The 24,711-nt window shown below is 33.6% G+C and overlaps 1 protein-coding gene and 1 pseudogene across 4 annotated transcripts in view; both read left to right on the top strand.

Annotated features, from left to right (window-relative positions):
* The window catches only part of tw (Protein O-mannosyl-transferase 2), a 420,790-nt gene that overhangs the window by 193,698 nt on the left and 202,381 nt on the right, over positions 1-24,711 (top strand). For all 4 annotated transcript variants that reach the window (XM_073956337.1, XM_073956329.1, XM_073956348.1 and 1 more), the window contains exon 4: positions 7,920-8,024. In XM_073956337.1, the coding sequence (XP_073812438.1) occupies positions 7,920-8,024 (105 nt within the window). The remainder of the gene's footprint in view (positions 1-7,919; positions 8,025-24,711) is intronic.
* Positions 8,031-24,393, top strand: LOC141387167 (phosphoglycerate mutase 2 pseudogene; annotated as a pseudogene).

Below are 24,711 nucleotides of genomic sequence, written 5' to 3'. Positions count from 1 at the left end.
GTAGACTTTGTTGATAGACACATGTGCCTAGGTGTCCTACTTTATAGTACCTTGCGTAGGATTTATTCTAATAGTGTTTTTATTCCTTCTTAGGTGAAACTAAGATTGTCTCATTTCCTACTTATACCAAAAATACGCTATGGTCTTGAGGTTGCGTCTGGAACTTTCTCCACTTATGTATATACACAAATTGAAACGATTAGTTAACGCTGTGGTTCGGTATGTGTTTAATGTGAGGAGACGTGACCATATTACGGAATATGTCCGGTGATTTGTGGGCGTTTCTTTTGTTCAATATACTCGTATTGATAGATGCAACTTGCAATTTGTCTATAAAATGATAAAGTGTGGTGTTCCAAATATTTTTCGTAAATTTTTCAAATTTTCTATATCATCTAAGAATCCTAACATAGTTATTCCTAGAATTACATGTTCTGTTTTTTTGAAAGATCTTTTGTAGTTCGAGTTGAAAGGAATTGGAACAACCTTCCGCTTGAATTGCCAATTTTCTCCTACTCGAATAACGCATTTCGGAAAAAAATACAAGTTTCTATCTCCACTCATAAATGTGTTTAATTTAATAAATTGTTACTAAATGGGAAATATTTTTTTCTTCTTTGTTTCTTTTTTTATTGGTTGGGGAACCAAACATTGTTATAGACATATTTATAACATTTTTAATCCATTTTAAAAATTGTTGATATTATATGAATATTTATTAAGTTTAATTTAAATGTTTATGTAATACATTGTTATGGCCTAACAAGGCTTTGATATTACATTATAGAATAAATAAATAAATAGATAAAAAAATTAATAATTAAATAAATAAATAATTTTTTTCAAAAGATATTGTATTCATCTGGTGGATCACACCTTGAGCTACCTTCGGATTTTTTTTCTTTTTTTTGTTGAAAAACATTGCATATGTTCTGACAAATGGCCGCCTAAGAAACACTGTTTTTTCTTAAGCTGTTTGTGGTGAACCTAATAATAATCTTGTACTTAAGCGAAACGGAATTAACAAATATCCATTAAAAAATGTGAACTCAATTTTAACTAAAAAATGTGAGATATTTTTTCGATAAATCCGTCAAAAAAAAATTTAAAAAAGTCTCTCGCTAAAGTACAAAATTTTTATATGTATAATAATCCCACAAAAATATATGAAGGTCGGATCATCCGTTTTCGAGCTGCATTCCAAAATGCCATTTTGAGAAAACCGCGTTTCAAACTTCGATGTTACATACAAATCGCAATGAATTTTCTCTTTCTAGCGCTCATATCTCAGCTAATTTTTGTCCGATCGTCCCGACATTTTTGCAAAATATTCTATTCTATCTGTACTTAAAAATGAGCAAATAGAAAAATTTTCTATTTTGTAAAATTTGTAAGTGGCCGTAACCCGTTAATTTAAAATCAAATTTACGTTGGTTGTTGATTGCTAGCTTTTTATGACATTGAGGTGTAGGAAGAAGCGCGTTCTCAATTTCTTTAAATAAATATAACCCTTCTTTTGAACTTTCAAGAAAAATGTACAAGGTGTGTCTATTATTTTGAGCAAGTGTGTATATGAATTGGTCTGCGAGAAAAGTAAGTATTTTCGAAGTTCAAACGTCATCGCAAATTAAAGGCGAATAGGAAATTGAATGATAAGTCTGTTGATATCATACAAATCCGAGGAATTAACACATTAGTTCCTTTAAATTTTTTCGGTGATGACTGTGGCTTCTGTCACATCTGATCATCAGTTAAGTTCCATTAGTTAAGTTCCGTATCTTCAGATGCTTTGTAGTTTTTAAACTTCGGCAAAATTTTTCAGTTGCACAGTTATGCATTGTTCCTCGAAAACATGTTCGCTTTTTACCTGCGTTGAAAATGCGCAATTGTGAAGTTTTAAAGTACAAAGGCTGACTTAATAAATGCAATATATACATTGCAAATATTGACAATATCAGCGTTTATGAACTCAGCCATGGCTTTACTGTTTTAAACTTCGGGCTTTGTTGAAAAAATATATAAGTCGAAATCGCTTATAACGCCGTCGTTTATAACGTCATATCGCTTATAACGACGAAATTCAAAAGTCCCGAATTTCTGCCCTTTATATTCCACACAAATAAATATCGCTTATAACGTCATATCGGTTGTAACTTCGGTTTTTTGTGAAATATTTGAATTTTGCTATCGGTTATAACGTCGAACCATACGAAGAAGAACAATTTCTCTCAATTTTTTGTTGTATGTATATTTTTTAAACTCAAACAACAACAAAATACCAAACATATGCGCAATAAGTTCGAAGATGGGGTTGGACAACTGAATTACGACTCACATGGAGCCGCTCTCAAGTCAATTAAGCTTGAATTTTTGCCACCCACAATGTCACATGGACCAAGGTGTAATATAACCACATTGCCGGAATCGGAATATATCCACTATCCTGGCTAGAATAGAAAAGGATCAAAGTACGAAATTAAATGTGTTGGATGCCGTGTTATTGTTAGATAAAGCGTGGAAAAATGTAAAGTCCTCTGTCATTGCTAATTCTGAAGACATTTATCTTCATTCTCATTTCTCCCAATACTTAGAAGATGTTGATGAATAAGTTGCCACCGATGACAAGGTGTTCACATCTACCACGTATAATGACGACATAGTGTTGGAAGATAAACAGCGTACGTAAAAATACTTTTAATAACATTTCCAATAGTTTCGTTTCGTATTTTCCATAGGAACAATACAAAACGAAACATAACCCACGTTGGCCGAGCTCGCTGTCTAGTTTAGTTTTGTTTACATTCGTGAGTGCGAACAAAACGAAAAGCGATATTCTCGGCCGATCGCCTTGGTCGACTTTTATTTGGCCTCTTCGGATTAGAAAGAGCCTTACCAGTCGAAAATTTTTCGTATAAACGCTTAATGGTGTTCTTAGAAGGCGCACTTCTCACATTTTTTAATGTTTTAAAAGCACGTTGAGTTTTCACAATTGACTTCTTCTGTTGAATGTAAATTTCAACTATTTCAGAGCGCTCGCGTGGCGTGTATTGGTTCATGGTAAAAATCTGCTTGGACTGACGCTTCAAACGCGGTATGTCATTAAGCGATGTGACATCTCTGTCAAAAGTTATGGCGTTGCCAGATGGGTCCGTCGAATATGGGCAACCCTGTACTCAACTCCACAAGAGCAGATAGAAAACGGAATAGTACTAAACACATGTGAATAAATCAAAAACGTTTGGTGGCTGATAAAATTCACTGTGGTATGCTGAATGGTGGTTGATAAAATTCACTGTGGTATGCTGATGCTAACTTATAGGGTTGTTAAGCAATCACATGTGTGTGTGGCCGAGTGTGTCATTGACAATACGCACGGCAAATGTTTCCCAAAAATACTTTTTGTTTCGGTGGTGAATGAAACAACTCGGCAAAGCATAGCCGAAGTTACATTTCAGTAATCATACGGTTTCCATCTTTTTTACATTGAAAAGTTTGTGTTTTTGTTTTGGTTGTGAGAATGAAACGATTCAGAGAAGCTGAAAAGTTTGTGGCTTTGTGTGATTGGTACGGGAATCGTTTTGTTTGTTTCCGTTCATTGAAGATGAAGGCAATTCTAACGAAGAAATTGAGGATACTACAATTACTTCAATTACCATCAGTGTCAGAGGCGTGTCTAGCTGCAGAAACTCTTCAACAATTTATTTACACAGAAGATGTTACATGTTGCTATATTTACGTAGTATATATGCTGACGAATGTATTTAATATCGTCATTTTTTATTATTTTGTATTGAGTCATTCATACGTATGTATATCGTCACCATAAATGCCCAAAGACGAAACCGACATGAAAATCGAAGTTCGTTTCTTGACGTAATCTGATACATAAAGCTAAAACACATGATCTGGCAAAATTTCAAGCTTCTACGTTCAAAAACAACGATGCTATTCAAGAAACGGCTTTTCGGCATTTCGTTATAAGCGATTTCGACTGTATATATATATATATATATATATATATATATATATATATATATATATATATATCACGAATGTTGTCAAATATTTCATATTCCATTTCTAAAAAAATGTTAAATTTTTTTTTGCGCTACATCAAAGATTTTTGGTACATAGGTTAAGAAACAAATTCTCAGTACGAATCCGCTCGCGAACCTGTTTTTTGTTGATGCGGACAAAAGTTATGGCGGTTTTATTTTCGTTTTAAAGAAAAAATTATTATAAAAACGCTAATTATTTTACCGCAAGCAATTGCTACTAAAAAGTTATCTGGAAGTGGATTGAGTTAGTAGATTGCATAATATTTGTTAAATGTTACTCAGTATTCGCGAAATGTATAATAAATTGATAAATTATTGAATGTAAGTCAACATTTTTCAAAATAAAGGTCCATTTACCCACTATAAAATTACGAAAAAAAATCGTATGGGAGCAAAACTTCACGGCGAATCAAATGAGACTAAAATCATACAAATTGGTATTATAGTTTCGATGTCACAGCCAAAATAAACACATATTTTGGTTAAAATAATAAAAAAATAATTTTTGTTTGAAAAAATATTTTTTCACATTCATTATGTAGTATAAAATTTTGGAAAAATCTATAGGAATACTTCCTTCATTTTGCTTAAATCTCCAATTAAAATATACGGATTTTGCTTTATAGACATTAATATAAAAGCTTTTCTATTGAGGAAGATAATTGGGTTGCTGAGGATATATCTCAAGGCTTCTGAAATGGAAATAGGGGTCACATAACCAATTTTAATTTCTATGCATTTTTAAATACGTGTAAATCGCCTAATTATCAAAATCATGTTGTCCGCATGTGATTTTCATGTACAGAAGACCATATCTTTTAATTTGTATATATTTTTCGAAATTTAATTTGGAGGCTAAGATGTAGCATCGGCTGCATCTTAGCACTAAAAACCTTTAAAATATCGCTAATTTGCGCAAAGTGAATACAATTTTTGGCCGCATCCGATTTCAATGTCCACCATGAAAATCTACATCGATATATATATATTTCAAGGCGATCAGTCAGGAACCGTGGATGTAGCATCCCACACTATTTTTTGGGATAAAATGAATGTAGCTCCCTTATCATTGAAGTTTTCAAATCTCTGTTTTCGCTAAAACGAAGATGCTGTACTAGTTGTTTCATTGCAGTGGAAACGAACCGCAGAAAACGCGATAAAATACGCGATATTTTCAAAAACATTTTTAGGTGATTTTTCTACATTGGAATTTATCGTAACTCGCGTTTTAGTAGATGGATTTTCACGGGGAATGATTTATTGGATCCGGAACGTAAAAAACTAAAATGTGCAATCAAGTACAAGGAATTCGAATGGCAATTGTAAAAATTTAGAAAAATGTTCACACAAAATTTCCGTATTTGGATGCAGATTTCTATGAAGCTGTGTAGACTACATTCACGGCACATATATCAAATAACTCAGAATCGCGAGTTATACAATCCTATATACGATTTTTTGAAAAACCTTTTTGAGTGAATGAAATTAGAAGAACATTTCAAAAAACACTGTAAATCTGGCTTCAAAATGTCAGCATCATTTAATGGTAGAAGCAGACCCAATTTTGAAAAGTAATACATTAGTGAGATTATCCTTATTTAGTTTGCTTCTACTTTTACTTTGACAGGAAAATTGAGAGAAGTGTGATTTACTCACAAATCAAGAGAAAACAAAAAAAGACACGTTGGCTTCAACCCATTTTTACCTATTTTTTAACATAAATATAGCCACAGCTTCCACGCAAATTAACTTTTGATGCCAATATTTTTTGCCACGTCCAAAAACATCTCATTTTAGCCAAAAACATTTAATTTGTACAATATACAATCACAAGTCGCGTGTTCTAAAAGGGTAAACCTTGGCTTTAGCCATGTTAAATTTTCAAAAATATTGGTGATATATATATATATATATATATATATATATATATATATATATATATATATATATATATATATATATATACAGTATAATCTCGATAATCCGGACACCACATGTTGGGGGGTGTCCGGATTACCGAATTGTCCGGATTACCGAGTAGCAACAAAAACATATAAATTTGTACGTTTAAATCATTAACTGACTTTCACTAGGTAATAACCTCACATATAAAGTAAACGAATTAATGTTTAGCAAATATCACGGGTTGCGGCCACTTTAAGGCCGGGTGCAGCTTCCCTGGCTACCAAATTTTATTTTATTCTTTCAGCGTATTTTAGGTGACATTTGCTGAGTATTTTTGTCATGTAAAACTGGTGTAATTTATTCATAGTTTTTTTAAGGACATAAACTTGGTAGTCCATTTAAATATATTGATTTACCTTGTCCATGTTACATGAGCCTTTTACGACTCGCGATAGAACTTCAGAATTCAAATGCACTCATCTCATTATGGTGAATATTTAGCCATTTCTATTAACATCGACAAATTGTTTCATCTTGTTGACGAAACCAAAAAGAGATTTGTTATGGCTTACGAACAAAATAAAATTGAAGTTGTATATATTAGTTGCATAGCTACGAGAATGCAATATAGCAATACTTTATTGAAATGTCTATATTAGGTCTCTACTCGTTTCCACGTTTAGCTACAAATCCCAGTAAAAACTGAACTATTCCCAGCTCGTTAAATAATTTAATCATTTCTAAGTAAAATATTCTTGGAATACATTACATGCTCCAAAGAACTTTCTCCCTGATTTGAGGGATAATGAACTAATTCCTTTACAGGAAAGGAACAGGCAACATCAAATTTTAGGGGAACTAGACTACCCAACACTAGCTTTAAAATACTGTTGCTTATCATAGCCACTCATCAATGGTTGAACGATGTGAAAATCATTTGTCAGATTCAGATAGTTAATCACACATTGACTGTATAACTGAGTTAACAGTGGCTATCTAGAAAGTCAAGTTTTTGACTGAAAACTTTGAAAAAATTAATTTTTCTTATGTATACACCAATTGCTATTGCTAAGAACGAAAACGTCAATGAAATAAATAAGAATCTAATGCTCAAGATAGGAAAAAATTTTGGTGTCCGGATTATCGAGGTATGAAAAAAATTTGATGTCCGGATTACAGAGTCTACAATGTAAAAAATTCTAGTGTCCGGATTACCGCGTTGTCCGGATTAACGAGTGTCCGAATTATCGAGACTATACTGTATATATTCCATTTCTAATTGTTTTTATGTGTTTTTTCTTCTCAAAATGTCTGTTGGCTTAACTGTACTAAATAAATGTCAATTGCCAGCACAACACAAATGGTAATGCTCCTCAAATTTGGGAATTGCTTCGCAATGTGATGCGTTTTGTTGCATTAATGCAGTCGCGACGATGTCTATAAAAAGACATACTTCATTTATGAAGTCAAGACGATATCACGTGACTCCTCATGCTGCATTTATGAAGTCAGTAATAGCTTCGTATTTGTTAAGTATTGCGGCGTTATGAAATACAACACTTAAGACATTTTCAGCCAAAGTCTTGCGAACCAGATCTCACAGGTATCTGGTACAGAATGTACAGAATCCTGAAGGAAAATACATCAGGTTTGTTGAAGTTCAGAAAATAATTTTCTACGTCTTAAATGCAATAAATCCTTCGAAAATATTGGTTCTAATAAATCATTCTAAAAAGTGGTGTCGGCACTCTACGTGCAGGAGCTCTCGACCTAACATGCTCCAGGAGGTTGCACGATCCTAATTTCATAGGAATTCCACAAAGCATACCTTTTATGAATATCATAACAAATGGAGCGGCGACGAGAAAAGTTGAAAATATTTCATTTGAGAATACTTTGTTCCTGTCTTAAGATCTTTTTCACTTGGATATAATTTATGGTTTCTTCTATTTTCAGATGCTGATTGCCTTGTCAGGATATTTAACAGGATACGATGGAACATTTCAATTCGAAAAACCGGGCGATAAATATAACGATACTAACTATGAAGGAATGCGATACGTATGTATGAAACACAAAGAATAAGTTCGTCATTCTCAATTAAAGTTTTAAATATTTGACTTCGTAAATGCATGGTAGAACAATAAAAGGTAGCAGCAATACCCAGCTGACTGAACTGGGATGTAATGTTAGTGTCAAATTCCATACGACATTTTATATACATATTTATTTCTATGTTCGATGTATATTAGGGATATACATTTTTTGAAGAACAAATTTATTCATCACAAAAAACTATTTCCCATAAAGACTCCTTCATATCATTGACATGTAACCTCCTCCAGGTCCGAACGACATGCCGCACACTAAAACACTGGTTATAGAGGCGGTACAAAATTTTTTAATATGTGTGGTATTTTTTTAAACTTAAAAAGAATAAAGCTCTAATAAACATGTGTTTTTTGTTTTAAAAAGCAAACGATTGAAACAGCATTTTTGCAAGAATTCTACTTTCTGCGAGAAATTATGGCTTTAGTGGAATGATATGTAATCATTCAAATTGAAAATCTAACGAATTTTCATTCGTGTTTTTCAAAATATTCAATCAAATGTGAAAAATTATTAGTTTTTTAAATTCCAATAATTTGTAGACATTTCCTTATTTTGTTTACATGTACGTTGACACTAACGTTTACAAACAAAAACAAATTTCTATGTGGTTGTTGTTGAGTTGTATTTGTTGTAGTAGTTACTTTACCTGGTTTGTTCTACCATGTCGTAAATGGGACAATTTGCAAACAATTCTTTTAATGACACATTCTTAATACGTTTATAAATAAGGTAAATATCGCTACCGACCATAGATTAGTAAGGGTATTATAATCAATTTCTGTATGTGTATGTCTATTTCCAATTAGAAGCAATGTTTTAAAAGCCATATCGATCGCATTTGTTAGTTATTTGGGGAAAAGGTCAAATTTAGAAGGCTTTTAGGAAGTTTTCTTGAAAAACGTGACTATAAAATAAAAAGTGACTATAATAAATGTTCTGGTTTGAAAATTTCTCTACAAATTGTCTTCGCGATTTTTCTCCTAGAACGAACGATTCTTAGAGTTGAACAGCAACCTATTCTTGTTGTAGCAACGCATATACATATGTTCGATCGTGTATTATTTCAGTTATCAATTTCTGGTTCCTCTGCATCCAGACTCAAAAATTCTGCAACCTGGACTGGTTGCGTCCATAAAGAATCAGGAAACAGGTGAGTGTGGTTAGCTGGGCAGCTAAAAAAATGCAGTGTGTGGTCCCAATTCACATGCCGGGCATGTGTTGGGTATCGTGGCATCAATTCGGGCCCAATACGAATTGAAGCTGCTGCATCGTCCGGATCTTAACTGGGCAAAGATCGTACAATCATCCGTATACATTACGATCTCCATGGCGTCTGGAGGGTTTGGAATTTCATAGAGGATGAGGTTAAACAGTTCCGGAGATATCACAAGTCCTTGCGGAACTCCCTGTTTCACTCTACGGGGTTTGTCTCTGAATTCCACAAACGACTGGAGTCCGCACATATAGTTGATCACCCAGCGTTTAAAACACGGCTGGAGAGTAGTCTTCTCTATATCCTCGAACAGCTTGGAATGGTTGACTGTTCGGTCACACTGCCTTTTCTGGGTCAGTCCTCTACTGATATGTGTGGATATGGCTTCTAATGCTGGCGTAGTACTATCATTTTTCAACATCCATTTTGATGTTGGGCAACTGGAAATCTTTTTCTCATCGTGTTGAATATTGCATATTGGAATCGGCCTGTACGATTCACCCCTGCTGGCATCCTTTCCAGGCTTCAGTAGCGAGACTACCCTGCCCACCTTCCACAAAGAACACATGTTATACTATTTTTGGAATTTTTGTTGTTGAATAATATTGCATAGTCTTGTGGTAAACGGCTGCCTGCGGTGCCAGCGATAGCTCGAAAACGGATGGGCCGATCTTGTCTTTAAGCTAAACCGAATTTAAAAAAAAATCTATTTAAAAAATTGTGAACTGCAAATCAAAATTTCGATTTTAACGATAAAATTAAAATTTTTTGTCAAAAAAAAAAAATCCGACAAAAAATTAAAAAAAAACTGTCACGCTTTAAGGCAAGCTTTTTATAAATTTAATGAGCTTACCAAACCATATGAAGGTCGGTTAATTCGTTTTCGAGCTATAGTTGGCACCGACATTAAAAATGTCATTTCGAGAAACAAGCGCTTAAAGTTTCTATGCTACATACAAATCGTAACAAATTGTTCCATTCTAATGCTCATATCGCAGCCAATTTTGCTCTTATCGACTTTTGTGTCATACTCCTGTATTTAAAAATAAGCCAATAATTTTTTTTCCCATTTTTTGAAAGTGATAAGTACAGGTATCTTCAGGGAATAAATTTATCCATAATCAAAGACATCAACAATAAACACAGAAAATATAAATATTTCGCTTACAGGTAAGATCAAAAACTAAGTTCAAGAGTTGCTTAAAACTACGATAGAACTTCACTATCATCGTCTACTGTAAATATTGCACTGAGTTGCTTTACATCAACATCCGGCAAAAAGGAGCACACGTACCCTTTATGAGAATAACAACAGAGCAACCACCACTCAGTTTTCGTTCAGAAGTCAATGAAGAAGGTTCTGCTGTCGCTTGTTTCAATGATTTTTAATTTTAGCAATGCATTAACGCACACGCTGTTTGTGGAAAGAGCGAGAGTCGTATGCGTGAGTCCGCAAACAATGCGTTTGTATTAGTGCCGATACCTGCTTTACATATTGAACGATCTATTAGTTTTTCTGTGTGAGATGCCGGTAGCAGTAAGCAGCATTGTCCGTGTCGCTCTTAAAGTTTATTCTTCCTGTTGTTGTTGGTAGGTTGTTGATGTGAAGCATTTCTAAAGTTAGTCTCTTATTATAATTGTTCTCTGTTTGGAGTATTTTAACATTTTCAAAGTTTGATAGGTGATTATTTCTCTTGCAATGATCTGCAAGAGCTGTTGTTTGTGCAATATTTTGTTTTCTCAGTTTTATATTCGATTTGTGTGCTGACATTCTCGTTTTTAATTTATTTTTTGTTGTCATTGCTATTACCATCGCATTCTATCTTGTATATTACATTATTTTTATCTTCGTTTTGTATTTTGTTTTTGGTGTTACTAAATAGTTTGTTTTATAGTGTTGTTACTTTTCTTGGCTATTGTAATTTTGTTTTTGTCATATAAGTTTGATTTTTGGAACCTTTCGGATATGTGAAGATGTGGAATAACTCTTCAAAAATGGGATTATTTCACAAACAGAAAGAAAAAAGCTAAAAACTGACGTGGCCACAGCTCCGAGATTATGCGGACTTCCTAAAATCCACAAGTAAGATTACCCATTAAGACCAATTTGTTCCTCGATAAATATTTTTATTAATATTTTGTAAATATTTTAAAAAAATCTAACCAACAACTCCAAGTATAATGTCAAAGACTCTATTGGATTCAAGAACAAAATACTACAAGTTACCAACAATAAAACTGAAAGAATGGTTTCTTTTGATGTTGTATCCCTATTTCCAAGCGTTCCCGTAGATCTATGAATAAGAATAATAGAAGATAGATGGGATGAAATTAAAGAATACACTAATATGATAAAGGGCTTATTTTTCAGTATTCCTACTTTCTGCATCAAGGACAACCGCTATTTTAAATATGACGACAAAGTATACAAACCAAAAAGATGACTACCCATGGGTTAACCGGCTTCTCAGATTTTAGCCGATTTGGTAATGGAGAAACTACTTGACACCTTTTTGGATAAACTTACGACGAAACCGATGATTTTGACGAAATATGTTTTTTTTTTTTTATTTGTCTTAACAATAATCCTTACAGACTAAAATATACATATTTACAAATGCGAGACAAAATTGTAGTATTGTAGTTGTTTAATTACGAATAGTTTCATTCTCTTTTCAAATTATGATGTTTCATTTCTTCCGTTAGAACTTGACCATTTAGCAGAAGTGCAACTTTGAGTTTTCGCACAAAGTGAAAGATGTCAAATTCTAATGAGAATGTACTAAAAATTGGCGCCACTTTGCAGTGTCCATCGTTTGTTTTTATTCTCTCTTTGGCTAAATAAAGAGTCGTCAGTCGATTTTCGTCGATTGAAGTAATAACTTGGATTTTCGTCCACTATTGGATTTTCGTCCACACAACAACTTTGTAAACAAAAGGTACAGATATTGTTTTCCGAACAATATTATTAAATAAAGGATTAATTATTTTTATTATAACGAAATTGATACTGCTGTTGTTTTGTTTTCTTTTTGGTTTTTTTCTTTTATTGCCTCCGCAAACATTGGTCGCTTCGAACCGGATAAACATTGATTTTTTTTGAGCCTCGATTGCACATTGGTCCAATCGAGCCGAATACATTGCTTCCAGCAAAAGGATTCGGATTCTTTTCACTGGGGAAGCAACAGCAATTGGTTTTTTCGTTGTTTTACAAAGGCGCTCTGACTCCGTCAGCTACCAACAAAGTCATAAATAACCATTATCATTCCTCATATTAATTATTATCAACAACTTCATTATTTTAAGTAAGGTGAGTACCGTCAAGTAAGTGAGCATTCGCGAGTGTTTCTGTTCTCCAACAAATGTAATAAAGTGTTTAATTTTTTTGCTAACATTCGCCCTACAACGCCGTTGCGACGTTATAGTTTTTGTTGTTATTCTCTCCAAGAATAACTACATTTCTTTTTCGGGTACTCAAAATAATTAAAGAGTGCAGTGATTCGTATTTGTAGGCATTATTTTCTATTCGAGAAAAAACATTCATATCGTTGTTAGTGTTTCTTCAATGCATATTCAAATTGCCAAATAAAAGAAATAAAGAAAGAAGAAAAAACACTAACAACTCTTCTGACCACTATCCGTTGAGTTGTAACAACAAATACCCATCACTGCAGTCATCTGTTCTGTTGATCGTTCGATCGATATACACATACACGTGTTATTAATATACGAGGTCCGCGCCAATAGGTAAATATACGAGGGGTGCATGAAAAGTTCTATTATTCATTCTGAATATTTTAATGAAATTTCTATTCTATTATTTTTTACAAAATAATTGTTTCTTGTTATTGTTGGTAATTAGTGTGCATCTTACAGTCCGTGCACCCAACAATAGGTTAAACATTATTCAAAATTTGTGGATTTTCATCCATTTATTTAAATTTTTGGAAAGTTTTGATTATTCGTTTGTGTTTCTCTTGAGAAATAATTTGTTTGTGTATTATTCGATACACATATCCGAAATTTAGTGCACTGAGAGAAATTTTTAAGGCTTTCAGTACACAGCGAAAAATAAAAATTTTATGTTTCTTGTCAATTTTGTTCTTTTTATTGTATTTTTCGGTACAATAAATTAAAAATAGTGTATTTTCGATACATTTGTGTACTAAACAAAATTTAGTGACTTTTCGATACACTTGGAAAAGAATATTTTGCAGTTTTTTTGGATTTTGGTGTATTTTTCGATACATTAAAAATAAAGTTGGGTATTTTTCGATACCGATTTTCACAATTGTTGGTTTATATCAAATTTTTTTTTGGAATTTTTGAGAAGTTTCTACTATTTTTCGTTTTACATTGGTAATTTGGTACGTTTTATTGTATTTTTCGATACATAAAAATAAAAAAGAGTGTATTTTTCGATACAAATTTTACAAACACTTTGAATTTGGCAGACCTAGATTTTCGACGTTGGCTTGCTAAACTTTAGTTCACAAGTTAATATATTATAGCATTTTCGTGCATTGTGATTCTACTTCTTGAAGTCAGGTTGTTTTCGTACATTTTGGAAAGGAAATTTTTCGATTTCATTCAAATTTTATTTCGATTTTCATCGCAATGTCGGTTACTCCTCTAGACTGTTTCATCAGAGCTACAGATGCTCTTATTACGTTTGATTCCAACTTTACTTCTCTCCGAGATGAAGATCTGGATATCTATATTCTTGAAGCTCAGGCCGCCGAATTTAAAGTAATGTGGAAAAAAGTAAAAGAGATGTTTGACGAATGTCTTAATTTCCTAAAAACTGCTGATAAACCCGATCCCAATGGCATTACATCAGCAGAGTGTAAATATCAGCTAGCTTTCAAGGCCTATATAAATACAATTGCAATGATCAATCGGAAAATTGATGAACATAGAGCTAGGTCGATGAATTCTTCTCCCACTTCTGGCGAAAGATTTTTTGTTCCTGAAGGTTTGAATATAACTAGATCATCAGCTGAAGTATCCGCTTCATACAATGATAATGTTTTCCATAGTTTAAACCTTCCACCATGTGATATTGACATTTTCAATGGCGATTTTCTTTCATGGCCTAAGTTTAGGGATCTTTTTTCTGCATTGTTTATTGACAACAAGCGCTTGAGTGACATAGAAAGGCTATGTCACTTATTGAAGAAAACTAGTGGCGAAGCGAAAGATATTGTTTCAAAATTCCCTTTGACGAATAGGAGTTTTAATTTGGCTTGGAATGCTTTGAAGGAGACGTACGACAATGTACGAATTCTGGTGAATAACCAATTAAAGTTATTGTTCGACCTTCCGGTCATTGATATAGAATCATGTTCAGGATTGAAACAATTACAGCGGGGTATAAATAGTTGCATTTCTGCTATGGAAATTTATGATGTTTCGACCAACGATTGGGATCCGATTCTTGTTTTCAGTTGCATCCAAAGATTACCCACAAACACCGTTCAATTGTGGGAACAAAATGTTCAAAATAAATCGGTCCTATCTTCATGGAAAGATTTAGATTCCATTCTTACAGAAAGAATTCAGACACTTACGTGTCTTCGTGACATTAGGGGAATTGAATCCAATAATAAACATGAAAGCAAGTTTTCCAAACGGGGTCTTTCCATTTCCTCATCCACCTCTTCAGGTCGATTTTGTATTATCTGCCCTAAGTTAGTTCATCCCTTAAGATTCTGTCCCAAATTCTTAAAATCCTCGATCGATTGTCGCTTTTCGGCACTTCGACGTCATCATTGTTGTATGAATTGTCTAGCTACAGGTCATGAAGCATATAAATGCCGCAGCAAACATAACTGTTCCAAATGTAACAGGCGACATCACACGCTGTTACATCGTGAAATGTCTTCACAAATAGGTTCTTCAAAATCTACGACTTCGTCACATTCTAGTTCGAGCACGCCTGTATCCTCGCGGTATTCTTCAGTTCGGAACCAAGATACTTCCACTTCTTCGTCTGGTACGTCTTCGACAAATAGACAAGTGTTTCATGTTGCAGAAAATAGGAATGTCGTGTTAGGAACGGCTATGGTAAATATTGTTCACCAGGGAGTTTCACACCCAGTTCGTGCCCTTATTGACCCTGCATCAGAAGCCTCCTTCATTACTGAGGAGTTACAACAAAAAATTGGTATTTCTACCACATCAATAGCGGCTACTATTTCAGGGTTGACCAAACTATTTCCGCTAGATCCAACAAGTGCTGCTCGTTCGATATTGCTTTCACAAGCGATGAAATGTTTCGCATAAAGCTTAATGCATTGGTAGTTCCTAGCATTTCAGGAAATTTGCCTTCGTCTCCCATTGGTAAGGGATTATATTCGTGTCTTCCAAATATTCGTTTGGCTGACTCTCAGTTATTCGACTGTAGGCCAGTAGACATTCTAATTGGTGCTGATCTATATCCACATATTCTTTTACAAGGAATTATGTTTAATATTTTGGGTTCTTTGGTTGCTCAAAATACAGTTTTCGGTTGGATCATTACTGGTCCACTTTCTCCAAGTATAAGAGTATATTCTGCAGTAGTGAGATATGCAAATCATGAGGAAAATAAAAGTTCGAAATGCAATTCTTATAGGAAAAGAAATATTTGAATTCATTTTCTCAGACGTTCATGTGAAGCATTCGCCGTTTTTTGAATTTAGTGCTATTGACTACGTTAAAGTACTTTGCTACAAATCTGCTCCAACATAATCTTGAATCTCCTTGTCTGTCGTTTACCAATTTCACAACTGAAAACATTCATGCTGTTATACCAATACTATCTCCTAGAGGTGGAATAGTATTTGAATGAAATATTCAAAAGGACATACAGTTGTTATCGGTACACGATATTCAAATGGACGATTTCGTGGTTCTTCTGATCGGACAATTCTCGCACTTCGTGTAAATGAGTCGTTTAATATAAAACGTTTTTTCGGGCGTTAACCGTGGTCTTCAATTCGTGCAAAAGTAACACGGTGTTGTAGGACGACGAAGAAATTAGTTAATCATTCTAATTAAAATGAATTGTTCGTGATGAACATAAATTGGTTTCTTTCTTTTTTCATATAGAAGAAAAATTGTATAAGACAACCTACTCTCAGCTATTACTAGTCTGACGAGTAAAAATGTACGAATATTTATAAACCACATGTAGTTGGAAGCAGATTCTTAGTAGTGGCTCCTATTCGGGAGTTTAGAATTTGCTGGTCGATAGCGCCCTTCAGGCGAAATAAAACGAAGACTTTCCTATCCGGGATATTTAACAATTCTTCGTTTTTGATTTTAATTTAGCTGGTCGGTAGCGCCCTTCTGGCGAAATAGAACGAAGAGGCTCCTATCCGGGAGATTTAACAACTTTTCGTTTCTTTCAGTTACAAAAAAAATGTTATTGTATCGAATCGCTCCTATCCGGGAGGTTGAACAACGCTTCGGTACTAAGTAGTAGTGGATGTAGCGCCAATGGAAATTGGCATGGGTCCTCCGGACCACATGGGCTTTCCGAGCCATTTATATTATAAGAAATGTACAAAAAGGAAAGAAATTTCTAAAATGCTCACTATTGACGGTTCCGCCGTTTAATGTAAAATATGTACTCATAACTAAAGAACTAGAAATTAAGTTGAAACATCGCTGGATATTTCAAGGTGGCCGGCAATGTTTAATTACGAATAGTTTCATTATCTTTTCAAATTATGATGTTTCATTTCTTCCGTTAGAACTTGACCATTTAGCAGAAGTGCAACTTTGAGTTTTCGCACAAAGTGAAAGATGTCAAATTCTAATGAGAATGTACTAAAAATTGGCGCCACTTTGCAGTGTCCATCGTTTGTTTTTATTCTCTCTTTGGCTAAATAAAGAGTCGTCAGTCGATTTTCGTCGATTGAAGTAATAACTTGGATTTTCGTCCACTATTGGATTTTCGTCCACACAACAACTTTGTAAACAAAAGGTACAGATATTGTTTTCCGAACAATATTATTAAATAAAGGATTAATTATTTTTATTATAACGAAATTGATACTGCTGTTGTTTTGTTTTCTTTTTGGTTTTTTTCTTTTATTGCCTCCGCAAACAGTAGTATTTAGATATAATATTACTTTTCTTTTTGCTTCTCCTCGGGTATCAGAAAGATCTAAGAGATGGTAGTATTTATTAAATTCTACAAGGAGGCGGCGTAATGGGTCATTTGCGTAATTGCGTGTAAAATACGGAATTACAAGTAGCTGATAATTACGGGATGGTCTACATGGAACGTTTATACAAATTTTTTCCAGAATATATTCAGAGAATATTTTGCCCTGTAAAACATTTAAAATAAATGTTGTATTTAACATTGATCGTCTACTTTTTAGAGTGGGTAATTTTATGAGGTTTAACCTATGCGTATATGAAGGTAAGGATTGCGAACTCCAACCACGTCCTCGGAGACAGAACAAAAGAAATTGTTTTTGAACTGATTCGATTAAATTAATGTGTATTGTGTAAACAGGATCCCAGACAATAGAACCATATTCCAGAATGCAGCGGACAAAAGATATATAGAGTTGTTTTGTTATTCCAGGATCTACGAATTCCTTGCTCCACCGTTTGATAAATCCAAGGCTTTTATAAGCTTTATTAATAGTTAAAGATATATGTTCTCTGAAACTTAAACGATGGTCTAATAGAATTCCTAAATCATTCATCGAAATAACGGATTCAACTTTGCGATTATTTAAAAAGTAACATGAATCGATCTTTTTCAATCTAAAAAAGGACATGTGCTTACATTTTAGAATGTTGAGCTCCAATAGATTAGTATTACACCATTGACAGAAATTATTTAGATCGGACTGAAGTACGGCTTGATTTGCTTCCTCTTTGAACGAATAAAATATTTTTCCATCGTCTGCAAACATTAACACATTCGACTGATGTATTACTATTGGTAAATCATTTATAAAAAGTGTAAATAAGACTGGACCTAGGTGGCTTCCCTGTGGGACACCAGATGGGACATGGATTTTTTCAGAAATACAGTTTCCAAATTTTACCATTTGTGACCTATCAATTAAATATGATTTTATCCATTGTAAAAGTAAAGGAGAAAACCCGATATGATGCAATTTCAATAATAAAAGCTTGTGATTGACTTTATCAAACGCTTTACTGAAGTCTGTGTAGATACAGTCTGTTTGATAACGGTGCCTGAATCCATAATTTACTCTAGTCGTTAGCTCTAAAATATTTGTTATTGTAGATCGATTTTTTCGAAAACCATGTTGGTGTTTAGATAACTGAGATTTTACTTGAAAAGACAATTCCTCGGTTACTATTTTCTCAAATAGCTTGGGAATAGTATTTAACTTAGCTATTCCTCTATAGTTACATACATCAATTCTACTGCCAGATTTATATAGAGGTACGATAAATGATTCCTTCCATATTGATGGAAAATATCCAGTACTCATTGATTTATTGAACAAAATTGTAAGCGGAAGTGCAAGATTTTCAGCGCAATGCTTTAGAATACAAGATGGTATTCCATCTGGACCAGGGGTGGTAATATTTTTAAGGGATTTTAAATTTGATAGTACCGTAGAAACATTTATATGCGAAATGTTTATGGGCGTACCTTCGGAGATTGGGTAAGGATATTCAAAATTACCATCCAAAGTCATCATCTGCAAATGCTGACCCAAATTGTACAGTCTTAGGAAAAGCTTTGGTTTGACGTTTAGAGTTTATGAAACGGCAGAAGGATTTTGGGTTAGAAAGTAGATCATTCTTCATTTTCTTTATATAGTTGTTGTATTGCTGTTTGTTAACTGTAGTGTACTGTGATCTTATGACAGCGTAATTTAGGTAATCGGATGGGTACCGCTTTTCTTAAATTTTTTATACAACTTATTTTTCTTGTTTTTTAATTTTGATAAGATAGGGGAATTCCATGGAGGTCCGCTTTTCTCAACAATTTTTGTTTTTGGGACAGATTTGCATATGCCTTTTTCTAAAATATCATAAAACATATTTATCATAATATCTAATGAATTGAATGATTGAAATATAGACCAATCAACAGTACTCAGAAATAAATTTAATTGATGATAATTCGTTCGCGAAAAACAGTATTTATTAGTTCTATTAGGATAAGGTTTTTCTATTGTTTTTGAATTTAGAGGGAACTCTATATTTATAGGAGGGTGGTGTTTATCTTCGGGACAGGTTAGAGGATCGCAAGGAGAAATCGAGATCTCTTTTGGATTATTTACAAATACGAGGTCAAGAAGTTTTCCAGATGTATTATAAATGTTGTTAATTTGGGATAGATCGGTGCTAAATAAAGGGCCAATGCATTGTTCCATAATTTCACTTGTTGTGGTTGGTAAAAGATTATCCATTTCAGGATTATGACGCCATTGAATGTTTGGTAAATTAAAATCGCCTAGAACTACCAAAATGTCGTTTGGTTTTGCGGACTGACAAATTTTAAGGATTGAGAATGTATGTTTCTTGTATATATCTATACTTGATCGAGGAGGAATATATGAACAAGTTATGAAAATAGAGAAATGATTTAAGCGAATTTTAACAGCTACCATTTCAATTTCAGTACTTAATGGGAAAGATATGTTTTCTGATGGAAATTGGGAAGCAACAGCAATGAGAACCCCGCCGCCTCTCCTTTTTATACAATCTATACGGTCGCGCCGAAAAATTTGGTACTTTTCACATAGTATTTCAAAATCATATATATTATAATTTAGCCATGTTTCAGAAAGGGCAATAATATCGTAATTACAATCAAAACTATTTATAAATAGAGAAGTTAACTATGTGCTTAAGCCTCTAACATTTTGATATATTGCAGAAATTTTATTAACAGAAGGAGTGATTATTAGTTTTTTGGCACTATATTTGGTAAACGCGCAATATCTGATCTTGGAATGTCCCTATATATATATTCACGAATAATTGCTTTATCGGGCCAAAAAGATGGATTCACAATTTGGTCAAAAATTCTTCCGGAACAACAATTTTGAATGATGTCTTACTGCGACTTCGTGCATATGTGTATTTAAATACGTTTATATCGATATTAGCTTTTAATTTACTCTTAATATATGCTGACATATCGTCTTCGGATGTGCTAGCAGCAAAACGTGCTGCAAAAATGGTTTTTTTCGGTGTAACAACTTGTAAATTAGGAGTTGCTATATTCGGGGTTTGAAGGCGGTCTGGTGACTTAGGAGTGGTTGATGGTGAATAAAATTGTTTGGATCCTGAGGGAGTAAGAAAGTTTGATAAACTGTTGGTTTCAGCTTCTTTAGAAACATTATTTGATGGCGTGTCTTGAATAGTTATACTGGGTATTTTTAAAGGGATATTTCTTTCTTCAACTTGAATATTAACGGATTTATCACTAGATGTCTTCTTTCTTTTCCGAATAGGATCAGATGGTGATTGAATGAATTGGTCCAAGCAAGATGTTGTGTCTAAGAGTTCCTTGTATTTCAAAAATCTTTGTACTAATTCATTTAACTCACGGCCAATATTATAGAACTCAGTCCGAGTACTTTTGAAAAATGAATAGAATTCTACATCATATGCTCGGCATTTAATACAACACCAGCGTAATCCTTTATCTTCCTTTAAATTATCGACGGTACGTGCAGCTAAATCTATGCATTTAGAATGGTATGAATCCAGACAAAGCCAGCAGCATATCATGGGACTATCAGGCAGAGTGTTATTGCAATTTATTTGTGAGCACTTCATAGCGGGAGATTAATCCTTATCGTAATAATGTTTATAAGTTTTAAAGAGAAAGTGTTGAGCAGGTTTCACTGTTTCTGATATAGCTTTGGGTTATGTCGGTTAGTTCAAATAGCCAATTTCACAACCAAATATAGAAAGTTTAGCGGGTACAACAACCAGTATATATTTAACGAAACAAAGCTTTAAGAATGTCGATAATCAACGAAGATCGAAATAAGCTTGACGTAATGTTCTTTGACAATGTCAGAAAAAAGCTTTTTATCACTCAGTGTTTGTATTATTTTATCTTTGTTACGAATATAGCACAAAGAATAACAAAAAAAAAAATAAAATGTAAACAATATGATATTGATGATAGTTCGTTTTGCCAAAACACAGTTTGTGGTGTGAAATAAAGATGAATTCGAAAACACTTTTATGTAGACACACTATGCAAGTTTATTTCTTAGCTTTTTATATTTTTTTGTATAGTAGAACAGCGATAATTTCTCGTTTTATTGAGAGCGATTTTAAAGCACGTCCGTATGATTGACAGAAGACTTTGAGGTTGACGATCTTTTTGTGATTCTTGAAACAAGTGCAATACAAGATACTTTGACAATGTTAAACAGCTTTAGCGACAACATAACATTTACAATGGAGGAGGAATGCGATAGATGTATACCCTATTTGGATACATTAATATACAGAAACAACGACAAGTTGGAAGTAGTTTGGTATCAAAAACCAACAGCTTCGGGTAGAATCATAAACTTCTACTCAAAACATCCGAAGCAAATGATACTAAACACTGCAAAGAATTGTATACATAGAGTATTGAGCATAAGTGAGGAAAAATTCCATACCCAAAACAAAAACAAGATAAGAGAGGTACTTACAATGAACGGCTTTCCACTAAGAGTGACTAACAACCTTATTGAATACAGAAACAAACTGCGAAGAGAAGAAAACTTAGAAAAAACATACAAATCAATGATTTATATACCACACATATCCGAAAGTTCTAAAAATCAAACTTATATGACAAAAACAAAATTACAATATCCCAGAAAAGTAACAACACTCTAAAAAACTATTTAGTAACACCAAAAACAAAATACAAAACGAAGATAAACATAATGTAATATACAAGAAGGAATGCGATGGTATGTACGTAGGGACAACAAAAAATAAATTAAAGACAAGAATGTCAGCACAAGAGAAATAATCACCTACCAAACTTTGAAAATGTTAAAATACTCCAAACAGAGAACAATTATAATAAGAGACTAACTTTAGAAATGTTTCACATCAACAACCTACCAACAACAAACAAACAAAAAAAAACATTGTTCCACAACATCCCATACGGGACAAGGGAGACTTCTCTCATATCAATGAGTGCACCCCGATTCATATTTAGCTCAATGATATGGGGCCTACTGTTTATCGCCGAGTCCGAACGGCGTGTCATAAGACACCACTTGTGGAGAAGTTTTTCAAGGCTGAAATACTCAGGAAATGTCGCCAACATTACTGAGGGGTATTTTGCCACCGTTGAAAAATGTTTGATGTTGCCTGGCCGGGGAATCGAACCCCCGACCATCTACGTGCAAGGCGGGCGTGCATACCGGTGGCACCCAACCTACCAACAACAAGGAGAATAAAATTTAAGAGCGACACCTACAATGCTGCTTACTGCTACCGGCATTTCACACAGAAAAACAAATAGATCGTGCAATATGTAAAGCAACTCAGTGCAATATTTACAGTAGACGATGATAGTGAAGTTCTATCGTAGTTTTAAGCAACTCTTGACACTTAGTTTTTAGTTTTTCATGTAAGCGAAATATTTATATTTTCTGTGTTTACTGTTGAAGTCTTTGATTATGGATAAATTTATACATATGCTGTGCTAATAAATTAAAAACATGTATTTTTGTAGATTTCCTGAAGATGCAATGTAATCCATTACGAAATATCGGAAAACAATAAAAACAAAAACAGTCTGGCCTCAAGCTCAAAAAAACTCTTATTTATTTTAATAAATTTGGTAAAGGTCGAAAAAAACAACATTGGTAAAAAACAATATTTTCAAAAATAAATATAAGTTTAAGTAATAATAAATTTGCAAAACTTTAGACAATAGAAAATAACTTTATTGATTTGTAAAAAATCTTAAGATATTTTTTTTTTAAAATTGCGCGTTGCTGATGATTTGTATTTCATTAGGTAGATTATTCCAAAGGCGTATGGTTCCTATATAAAACGGTATTTCAGTATTTCGGTATTTCCTTCTTGTGTTAGATTGAGCAAATTAATTTATAATAATTAATAATAATTTTGTTCAAAAATATAAGGCAATTTGTTTTAAGATGAGTGTTAAGACTGAATCCGTATAGAGTGTGTGAAAGTTGTGAAGTGTGGTGAGGTCTGTTTATAGCATATACCTAACGTTCTATACTATTGAATGTAACGTTTAATTTTCTCAAACTCGATGAATTACAGTTTCCAATATTTCGCAACCATAAACTAAACCCGGTATTAATATAATCTTTTCTAAAAGAACGCATATATTTTTTGGTGTAAAAGAATGCTAGATCCAAAGGTAGGAAGAGAAGAACGGGAAGAAGGAGAAGCTGTTAAAGCTGCCGGACTGAAATTCTATGTGGCCTACACATCGGTATTAAAGCGAACACAAATTACTCTTAACACCATCCTCGAGAAAAGTGGCCAAAGCGGTATTCCCGTTTTTAAGACTATGGTGGTCTGACTGGTATAAACAAGGCTGAAACTGCTGCAAAGTACGGTGAGGAACAAGACAAAATCTGGGATCGTAGCTTCGATACTCCCCCACGACCAATGGAGCCTGGACAATCTTACTACTATGCCATTGTCAACGATCCTCGCTATGCTAACGAACCCAAAAAGGAAAAATTCCCCATGTTCGAATCACTGAAAATAACTCTTGAACGTACATTGCCTCACTGGAACGACGTCGTTATTCCACAACTTAAGGAGGGAAAAACTGTCATGATTGCTGCTCACGGTAACAGCTTGCGTGGTATTGTTAAACATTTAGACAATATGTCTGAGGATGCAAAAAATGCGATTCCTTAATTGTCCATTACGTATTGAATAAGAAAGTATTTATGTATGTTGAAGCATAAATTTAATTGTCGAAGTTTCAGACCTTCAAATTAGCAGTTATTGTAGTTACGGAATCGCATTACATATATAGAGGGAAATTCACACTTATAGACGTATGCAGTTTAAATTATTGGAAAATAAAACGAAAAATAAAAAAATATAAAGGAACTTAGCTTATACAACTTTGTGATGACTATAACCTTCTCGTCTTAAATGGAGCTACCAAGGAGGAAAAGAAAAACATTTTATCAGTGAGAAAAAACACAAAATGGCGGTGTGGTGTTATCGATAATTCCGGTAATACCGGAAAGATCCTCATTTGCATAACCTAAGAGAGACAGATATTGCATGTTCGACAATCCAAAGTTTGCCTGTCTGTTTACTACTTCTATCATATGTGCATTTTCATGACTTTTCAATCTTAAGTTGAACTTGTCCAAAATGTCAAAAACATATTTGGAAAGCCGCTTCACATTAGAATTGTCATAAATAAAATTATTGTATTACCTTTTA

This window comes from Musca autumnalis, unplaced genomic scaffold (assembly GCF_047663935.1).
Source record: "Musca autumnalis isolate F117 unplaced genomic scaffold, ASM4766393v1 scaffold_1, whole genome shotgun sequence".
Classification (NCBI taxonomy): domain Eukaryota; kingdom Metazoa; phylum Arthropoda; class Insecta; order Diptera; family Muscidae; genus Musca; species Musca autumnalis.
This window is presented reverse-complemented; position numbering and strand designations above follow the sequence as displayed.